Source organism: Trachurus japonicus, chromosome 1, assembly GCF_045865225.1.
Source record: "Trachurus japonicus isolate A0001 chromosome 1, Traja_1.0".
NCBI classification, from domain to species: domain Eukaryota; kingdom Metazoa; phylum Chordata; class Actinopteri; order Carangiformes; family Carangidae; genus Trachurus; species Trachurus japonicus.
In genome coordinates this window covers 32,049,687-32,060,484 of record NC_140907.1, presented here as the reverse complement: position 1 = coordinate 32,060,484, position 10,798 = coordinate 32,049,687, and the positions used below count along the sequence as shown (strand labels likewise).

General features: G+C 39.0%; 1 protein-coding gene across 1 annotated transcript; it reads right to left on the bottom strand.

The window, feature by feature from the left end:
• Positions 1 to 2,689: 2,689 nt before the first annotated feature.
• On the bottom strand, positions 2,690 to 3,609 carry LOC146992323 (trypsin-4-like). Its single transcript, XM_085790367.1, has 3 exons — positions 3,570 to 3,609; positions 3,127 to 3,313; positions 2,690 to 2,885 (listed from the first exon to the last, which is right to left on the bottom strand). The coding sequence occupies exons 1-3, from the start codon at positions 3,607 to 3,609 to the stop codon at positions 2,690 to 2,692; spliced, it is 423 nt and encodes a 140-aa protein (XP_085646493.1).
• Between the last annotated feature and the right edge of the window lie 7,189 nt (positions 3,610 to 10,798).

Below are 10,798 nucleotides of genomic sequence, written 5' to 3'. Positions count from 1 at the left end.
TCATATTACAATTAAATAAAATAATCTTTAATTGAGCCAGAGTCAAATATTTTGTCGTTTACTAACTGTTCAGTAAAATCTGAATCAAACATGTGGTTTTCCAGTTCCTACATTGCCTCTAAAGCTTCATGTGAGCAGCATCAGACACATGTCATTGTCTATGATCCCAGCAGTGAAATGACTTCATGGTGGTGGTGTTTAGGTGGCCAATAACAGTTTCACTGGAGTCATCTGAGGGAAGTTAGCAGGCACGTTTGGTTGTATCTTTTTATTTCACGTTTGCATGGAGTTTAACTTTCCATTCTTTACTGGGACTCCAGCCGAGTTCAGTACGTTATTAGTTTAATTACTTTTCTTCCCATGGGGAAAAGGAACATAATTTATTTACAGTTTACTGATATATTTCAGCGTGGAGCAAAGTGTAGGACCGAAGGCCAATATTGTCATTAACAAAGCTATAACTTGAGATTAAATCACTGTTCTGGTGTATCAGTCTTAACTTTACACATGAGTCATGAACATGATCCATATTTATGACTAATTTTACATTTTATTACATTATTTACACCTATTGTATGGCTTTATTTTTCAATTGTTCAGATATGCAAACTGATAAACTGTTGAATCACCATTATGCTTCGTCAGTGAAGAGACACTGTTATTCCAGGACGAGGCACACGTTCAGTGAAGTCCTCGGGTATCAACAGTGACAAGTTTCTTCCAACTTTTAAATTTGACACAAATCTATGTGCAATGATCTCAGGCAAATGTGTGTGGAGGAATCTTTCTCTCTATTTGATGGCAGATCACAGTCACTATTAATACCCTTTGGTTCTGTTATTAAAAAAAGAAAATAGTAAAAAATATATATTTTTTTTAATTTGTTAAAAGTATGTTTGTTTGTAATGAATAAATATCCAGTGCACAGACCTTAGTTACAATGAGTCCTTTTTTAGTATCAGATATACACAAGTCAAATACACACAAATCACACAAGGTTTATTGTAGAGCTGAAAACTCACAAGTCATTTATTAGGAATGTTTAGTTGTTTCACTTTGCAGTCTTAAGGATCCAACCAAGGTGTGGACACACTCTCACTGCTGCTGCTGGTATAAGACATGGACCTACACCATCACTGTTATGGACACCATATATGATGTTGCCCTTCACAGCTCCACTCCCAGAGTCACCCTGAGGGAGAAAATTATTAATTCTTATATAATTTTAATTAAACATTGAAAGAGCCTGTTTATTACAGAGAAGATGAAATGTTCAAAACATTGTCTGACTAGAACATAAACAGTTAGAAGTCAGGCCAACTCACCTTGCCTGTGTCCACATTTTTTTCTTCTCCACAAATGAAGTTCTTATCCGGATCACATGTCTTGAAACTGGCATCACACTTAACAGCAGTCAGAGTTGCACATTGAAGTTGGTGGTCAGATGACAGGAGAACTGGAGATGGAAAGAAAATACGACATTTTAAGAAGACAAACCTGCTAACTCTTTATTTCATGTCATTCTCAAAACCCTCACCACACAAACCAGAATCAAAGGGATTGCATCAAGTTTTTATTTATTTATTTTTGGATTGACTGGCATTTTCTACCAGTAAACAGAAACTGAAGAAGGGAGGTGGTGACAACATGTGACCCACCAGATTAATTTGATAATGATTTCTTTAATTATTTTCTCATGTCTCATAGAGCTCCATTCCTCTGCTACAACAGCATCTGAGCAAACACTACTTCCTCTCTACTAATTCTGCATAGAAAACAAGAATATAACATAGTTTATAACATTTTTCAGCAACAGTGGTTTATTTTGAGCTCTTTTGAACTTTTATTCTGAAATGCTCTAAAAGGAAGTTCTAAAGATGATGTTGTTTGCTTTACAAAGCAGACATGCAATGAAAAAAGACACCAGTTCCATGAATATATCAAACTTGACATCTTACCTTTTTCACCAGTAGTGGGATCTTTACCATGGATGTAGCCTGACATCTGATATTTTTCGCCTCTAGAAAATGCAATGAAGAATAAATTGAAAATTGAAATAGAAGGAATTCATAAGATAGTTAAACAACAATTAAAACACTTTCTGTCCCTCAAAAGTAGAACAATAACCAAAGTATGACTGACAAAACTCATTGTTTCTTTTAAACTTGGACTCTTGTTTCATTTCAGTTTAATTATTTAATTCATTGTTGCTTCCCCACTGTCCCTAGACAGCAGAGGGAATGAAACAAGGACAATAACCTCAAGACCTGCCTTGGTGGAGCACAGGTTAATGAATTGTTTTAATCAGTATTTTTAGGGGGAGAACTCTATATTTTGCTTCTCAAAAAACCTGGGTACATAGCTACACTTAAGAAGTTTTGAAGACAAAGTTAGTCATTGGATGGAATCAGTGGTTTGAAAAATATAATGTTGATGTTGTTGAAATAATTGGTGAATCTGTAAAAGTTACTGCTGCAGATATTATTAATTGAATATTTCCTCTTGTTACTAAACATCATTATCATCAGGGATCTGTCTAATCTCTAACTGAAGCTGCTGAGCTGTGGTGGACATGTCATATTATCTAAACAAATCAACAAATAGATAACAAATAAAGTATCCAAATATTTTTGGAAGAGGGAGAGAGAGAGAGAGAGAGAGAGAGAGAGAGAGAGAGAGAAATAATAACTCACACTTTGATATCTTTGTTGTTACAATCATCTTGGGTTGGAAGATTTACTGTCTGGCGGTAGCCACCAGGTTTCGGAGGCAACTTCAGCAGCATGATGTCATGACCACCTGGTTCCTTATGGATGTCTCCTGGTGCAACTGGTATTACCTCTTGTTTGTCACCTGGGTGAAAATTGACATATGCTTCGAGGGTCCTACAAGTAGGAGGAAAAAGAGGAACATCACTGACATAAATGTGAACATTTGGATGTAACAGATCAGTCTGTCTATTATCCATATTTTCAGTATTATCAACACAAAAACATGTGCTTCACATGGTGTTTATGTAATCTACATTAAATTGTCATTTTCATCATAGTTAGTCAATTGTCAATTCAAGTAGAAGACATTCAGATTCATTAGTGATTAATGCATTAGTTATTATGTGTTACTCACCGTCCTGCTGGCAAGCAGTGAGCTGCAGTCAGAACCCACTGGTCTTTGATCAGAGAGCCACCACAGGTTCCCACCATGTTCGACACAGGATCTGTTGCTCTCAGCTTGACATGGTAGTGACGCTCATTTTTATCACAGGTAAAGAAGATCCTCTTCTCTAGATTCATGGCTGAACTCAGTGTGACACCTGAAAGACAAAGTGGTCACCAGGTGAGTGTGAGTTAGAAAACAACAGTAGTGAGCGGCCACAAAAACTCAATGAATTCATGGAACAGTCAAATCTTTGTGTTTGTCAAGGTCCAGAAGTTGAAAAGTCTTTGTTCCTGTAGCTCCATGATCCAAACCAAACCTCCCCCCTCATCACAGCTGGACTCAGTAAATCAACACAGTGTCACAGGATCATTTCTAACTGGTTGAAACAGTAACAGTTGTTTCCTACTCACCGAGCCACAGCAGGAAGTAAAGAAGCGCTGGACGAGCCATTGCTGTCATTGACCATCTGATGACTGCTCTGCTGGTGCCACAGCCCTGTCTTCTTAAATACCTTCACACCGTCCTGTCCTCCTCTGACACAACTATCAGTTCATTAACATAGTCTGATAGAGAAATTTGACACTCCCACATTTATGCAAATAAATAAATGATTTCTTATCAACATTAACGGCCACTGACCTCCATAATACTTTAGGATGAACTGTAACACTGAGTTGAAGAGTTGAAAGTTTCCTCTGATCGAACTGAAATATAAAGCCAGTAACATTAATTTCAAGAACTTTTACTCTTTTGTGACAGATGTAAAAAAAAAAAAAAAACCTTGACCTAGCTGTCTCGTTAAATGAGAAACAACATAGATATTAGACTGACAGATCGGTCACAAAGTAGTAGGAATGACACAAAACTGATGTTCTACATTCACATTGACATAGTTTAATGTTTTTCTCTACACAAGAGTCTGTTTCATGACACTGTTCACTGGGCAAACTGTGAACAAGCAGCTGATGATCTTTGATTGAAGAAGATTGAAGTTTCCTCCAGTGGCTCCAGACGTTTGTTTGTTTTGTTCCATGCAGAGACATTTTTGTTGCCATAACTTAGTTTAATGTTTGTTTCTGTCACCATCTTCCCTTTAACTCTGGTATTAAAACACACAGACAGAGACTGAATGTTAAATTTGAAGGGGTTTATTATCAAAGTCTCTAAAAGAATCATGGCAGTAGGAAACAGTCTTGGCCTATAGGGGATATTTTACTGTAAATCTTAAACACTAGTGGGTCGGACCAGGTCAGGTTTTTCTTTTCAGACCTGTTGAGAACTCTAGTGGGTTTGCAGAGACAGGAGCAGCTCTGACTTGACTTCCTGTCAGTGGAAAAGCAAACTGGTTCTTTGGAGTCATGTGAGTTAAACCAGCAAAGCACTGGTACCAGGACTAGGACCCGGTACTTTTAGGTGGAAAAGGGGAACATGAGTGCTGCAGGTGGAGGTCTAATCTTATTAAACACCACATCCTCCTGTCCTGTTGCTTCATGTGCTGTCATTCACTCAGCTCATAGTCACAGTGCTGTTAGACCATGTTTAAACTCTCAATGCTCCATTCATTCAGTCTGATCTCTGTCAGTTACCTTCACTATAGTCAGGTTGGTTCACTATTTGTTTATCTTGATCCATGAAGCAGCAGTCTATTCAGCTTCACTGCCTCCTGCAGCACATCTCAGATAAAACTAGCTGACATAACGTGGTGCTGTTTTATCTGAAATAAATGTAAATTCAAACGAGCTGTGAGACTCTGCAAATTAAAGTGACCAGTATCTTTACTATGTGTCATTGTAAGTCTTGTTTTATAACTTGAATTAGATCAAACTCAGCATACTCCACTGTTTTCTCTCTTGAATGTTGCTAAACTGACTGAAACTCTGTGTGTTTCTTCTCTCTCATGAACCTGTTTGGGTCCAGTGACCTCGGCTCGTTGGGTCGTTTCCTGCAGAACTGAGCTGCCAACAAGAACCAAGAGGCAGAACCACATCACCTGAGTTTAACCTGGTTTCCACTGACTCTGTCTGTTCTGGGGTTGACCTTTAGGATTACGTTCTCCTTCAAGTTACACACATTATCTTTTAAATCACTTTTATGTTTAAGTATGTGATGTTTTTTCATGTTGTATTTTTCTGTCGTACCTTGTGCTCTGTCCAGACTGTCTCTCTCTCTCAGGTTTTTTCCCTCCTGTCTCTGCACCAACCTCCTCCTACGTCTCCTCCTCTCCTCAGCTCCTAAACCTCCTCCCCTCCCTGTTTATGAACCAGCCTGTCCACCAGTTTCCCAGTAGAAGCTGCTGCATCATGACTCCATACTCCATGTTGTAAACTGTTTCTTGACTGTACAAAAAGTTTTTCCTCAGTTGATGTGAGAGTCTAAGGACAGAGGATGACTTGTCTCTTTGAATTCCCTTTACTCATTTACTCTTTTGTTGTTGTATGTTGTCAAGCACTTTGTAACCTTACAGTATATTATACTGTGGAAGTTCATTATGTCCGAATGTAGTATTTAGTTTTCCTTCTTTCTTTTCCAAGACAAGAATACTTTGTAACCTTGTTTTGAAAAGTGCCATATAGATAAAGTTTATTATTAGCATTATTGTTTTAGTGCCATATGGCTCAGTAAGTCACCTTAGGTCCTCAGGCAGAATATACATTAAGTAAGACCCTCCTCTGATAGAGACCTGTCACGTCCTGCAGAAGACATGGACAACAGACGGCGAAGACAGTGAAGGAGCAGCTTCACTGTCTCCTGCAGCACGTCTCAGATAAAACTAAGTGACCAAGTCTTGTTTTATAATTTGAATTACTGTAGATCTAACTCAGCATACTCCACTGTTTTCTCTCTTGAATGTTGCTAAACAGACTCAAACTAAACTTTTCTCTGTCAAACAGTTTCTTCTCTCACACATGAACCTTTTTGTTGGGCTTTAAATTTCAAATGCTTAGAGGAAGTGTTGAGTTTAAATTAACATATACATTAAAATTCAAAACAGTTCCTGGGAGCAACTGACAACCAGCTGGTGTTCAGACCCTCAGACAGAGACCTGTCACCTCCTGCAGGAAACAGACTGAGGCTGTGCACTGAGAGAAACTGTTTCAAACTTTTTACGTTGACAATAGAAACATAAAAACATGTTAGAGCAGAGCTTCATTCTGCGCCTGGCTCTGCTGTCCTCTGTTGTCATTATCTCTGAGGATGAAACAGGTTTTGGTGAGTTTATCTCGTTCAGGTCGACGTAGTAAAATGCTTGATGTGGTTGTCTTATCAAACCAGTGGAGCTCAGCTCAGTTCACACATGTTGAATTTTCATGTCCTGAATTTGCCTCATGCTGAGACACTGGACTATGTTCAACTTCGACTATGTCCCGGTAGCAACTTTATCTTATGCTCAATTTAAATCTCATTATCTCTTGGTACTTTTCCACGAGAGTCTTTGTGTTCAGAGACACTTTTTTTTATCTGTGGTCGTCCAACAGACACATTACATATTCTGGATCATTTGTCTATAACTCACTTCCACTTTAACTGCCTGAAACATTGATATTGTCTTTTCTATGAAAACTATTTAGTTTACTATTATATACTATGATACTATAACACATGAATTTGAAAAACATGTCTTCTCATCACCTGCACAACCAATGGGAGCACATCACTACTGTGTCATACACACAAACACATAAATTAAAGGAAGCTGCATGGAAGTAAATAAACATTAACATTTAGCAGTATGTGAAACAATGTGATAAATAAAAATCAAGTCATTAGAAAAAACAAGAGACATTGAAACTAATAACAGTGTGTTTTATGTTGAGCCACAGCAGATGTGTGTCGTCTTACTGTAAGTGGGTTCACACCGTCCTCTTGTCCTCTGAGACAACTGAGACCATTGAGATAAATTAACAGAGAAATTCAACATCCAAATGACTACACAGGACGTTTACGCAAATTCTGTCATCAACAGTAACTGTTACTGACCATAAAATGTTAGGATGGACTGCAACACTGTGGATAAAGAAAAAAAGTTCACAATTACAATTAAGTTGTGAGAAATTTGTGATACAATACATTCTAAGATGTGACGTATTACCTAGTGAAGGTGTGTGTAGGCAAGTGTAGGAAAAATGTGCTCTGTCATTGTGTGTGTGTGTGTGTGTGTGTGTGTGTGTGTGTGTGTGTGTGTGTGTGTGTGTGTGTGTGTGTGTGTGGCTTCCATGGTAAGGTCATTTGGTTGTTTCGTTATCGAACGATTAACGAACACGTGTCCATGCAGCAGCAGCCTGTTCAGCTTCTCTGCCTCCTGCAGCTCGTTCCAGATGAAACAATAAAATGTGTTCAACAAAAATTCACCAGGACCATTATGATCTGCACAGTTCAGTCAGACAACTCTGAAATGAGAACAAATCATTTATTGAGTGTAAGCATGACAAGCTGAAACATGCATAGGCAGCATATCATTGAGTGTTGCTGCAGCAGTTTTGGCGTCAGGCTCTGTCTCAGTTATTCCTTCCCTGCTTTACAGGGAATGAAGCAGACCCCCCCCAGGGGATCATAGAGACAGAGCCCACAGGTGGATGCTGGGGAGGAGGTGGGTTTGCAAAAACTTATGGGCAGCAGCAGCAACGAGATGTATGCAGAAGCAGCAGCGGGATGAGCAGGTAAACTTGGGGGTTTAAGCCCGCCCTATTTGGATGAGGAGGACATGTGACTGATCGGCTGATCATGGGCGCAGCTCGAGTCGTCTGCCTGAACTAGCTCACATGGCTTCACATCATTAACTAGTTGCTACTTGTATCTAATTTGACTGAAACGAGGCTACATACATTTCTCTCTTTAATGTTGCTGAACTGAATGAAACCAAGCTCGGTGTTTTTTTGCAGCAAAACAATAAAATAAATCATTTTCTCACTTGTGCAGGTTTATGAGAGCATTTAACAGTCTTACATTTCTTTTATGTGCTCTGTTTGAATGTTTAGGGAATTTGTTTTAAAGGGATATTTCAACATTTTTGCAAATTCGCCCATTGTCATAATCCCTATAGTCTAGGTTTGTTACCTTTAATTGTCAGTGCAAGCTAGGTGTCGTGCCGCAAAGAGACTGCTTGCCGAAAAACTTCCCCCCGACTGGAACGCCCATCAGCGGCTTTACATGAATTTACATTGTTTCTGTACTGGAGGTGGCAGAGAGGAGGAGACGGCAGGTAGAGAGAGAGAGGAGTGCAGAGGAGGAGACTTTGACTTTATCCTTTAATGGCCCAAATGACTTAGATAAATGAACATGCGTAAAAATCACCCAACATGCACAACAAAAACAAAACAACAGCAGACATTCTGTATTTCAGAAGTTGAGAACCAGAGATTGGTCGACTACAGAACATAAAACATTTCAATTCCCCCAATCAGACACAAACTCTTGTAGATTAGAGACCATTATGTAAAACGTAAACTCAACTTTTAACTGTGCTGCTGTGAACTGAGGCCCAAAAACAGACAATCCTCCAGAACTTCTGCTAAACCGCTCAACAACTGCTACAGCACCGAGAAAAGACTCAGTCTTGGACGTCTGAGCCACAAGTGCTGCAGAGATTCCTCACTGTTACAGAAGAAACAACGACTCCCAGCCCTCAGATCTCTGTGTGTAACATGTCTGTCTGTAGCCACAGCCCCGTGCACTAGACGCCATCTACTGGAAGAGACAGAGCGTCTCTTTTTACTCAGGAGCTTCAGGTCCTGCACACGTTCTGTCACTGACTGACATTCAACTATGACCCAGAGAGGATTCACTCAGTGTTTGTCAGAAATGTTAAAATGTTAAATTAAAACAGCCGACGATCATGAAGAACTACAGAGATATGACAGAAATGTGAACATTATGAGTCAGTGAATGTAAAGGGTCAAAGGTCAGAGTGGTGGATCAGTGTTTTTGTTGCTCTTTACCAACTTTACCAAAGGTTTTTATTTAGTTATCTAACCTGAACCAAGTCTTAGTTTGACATTAACCAAATTATCATTTTGATTTGGAAATATGAGTTACAGTGGAAATAGGCAAAAAAACAAACAAGAAATATCTGAAATTATTCTGGATTTATGCTCCATAAAGAATAGAAAATATGGCACAGTTTTCTTCACATTTACTGTATGTTGTTGAACAAAGACTCTTAACTTAATTAAGACCTTTTTACTGCAACAATTCCAAATACTCTGAACCAGGAAGAGGAGCTTCGAGAAGTTTCCGCTAAAAAACAAGCTTGAAATACAGACTTTTTTTTTTTCGGGACAATTTCGCATTTTGGGGCGCAATACAAGACAGACATTACATACGAGCAGCATGGAGGTATTTGGATGTTTTTTGGTGTGTCTTTTTGTGTCGAATACCGCTGGTGTCCATTTGCAACCGTCATATGAACATGCACTGCTACGCCGAGACCCCCTGTAACTCAGAGGAGTTACAGGGGGCCACGGAGGACTCTGAAACTTCTCCCAGCCCTTAGTCGACTCAACATGAGGGTGAGTAAATAATGAGTGAAATTTCATTTTTGGGTGAACTATCCCTTTAAAGTGACACACAGAGCTCATACATCAGACTGTAGTGTTTCAGTGTGACCACATGGGGGCAGTGATGATTAAATGTTATGATTCTGAGCACTGAAGTGGTGATTTCCTTTAAAAATGTCTTATCTGTAGTATTATTGAACACAGACAAGTTTGGGTATATGTAATTCACTCTAATCTAATAATAGTTGTTTGTTTATAGAACGTATCATCTGATGTGACTCTGTTCATGCTTACTATACAGACGGAGAGATTTAGATCATGAGATTATTTTCTTTAATAACAAAAAACAACAAACATCACACAAGGTTCAGTCTCATGGCTTCTTTATTATTCATGTTGAGACATATGAAGTTCAGGGATTGTTGGCAATGGTTTGTTCAATCCATTGCAAGTAGCTGCAGACTCTCACAAAAAAACATGGTTCCACAAATGCATGAGTAGGATGACCTCCACTGACGACACCATAGATCCTACCATTCATCACTGCTCCTCCTCCAGAGTCGCCCTGTGAGAGAGATGCACTGATTAATACAGTTTTCCTACATCTCACAGGAAAACTCTTCAGATTGCTAAAGACAGACAAGCTCAGATTAAAACCATGAAAACTCACTTTAGCGGTTTCCTTTTTCCGAGCAAAGACATTAGTATGAGTAGTGGCACAGAAGAAGTTAGCACGAGGTACATGTGGAAAGGCCATTCTTAAACGAACTTTAAGTGACCTGCAGTCCACAACAGGCATTTCAATACACTGGAGAGTTCCTGGAAACCGATAATGAACTGACAAAGGATGAAATAGAAAAAAAAAGAGAACAGCATAAAACAACACGTGAAACTGTCACAGGCATTGTCATCATAAAACTGTAACAAATTATCAAATCTCACAAGTATTAAGTATTAGTATAGAATATCAAAATGTCCTCACAGAATTCATTGTCTGTTATCACAGCACTGTCTCCATAACCTGCAACCCTAAACTTCTGCCCTCTGCAAAATAAGAAAAAAAATGTAAGCACCAGTGTATCAGAGAAAAGAAAGCGTAGTAGACATGATGTGCAAACATGCTGCCTCATATGTAACTACAGCGG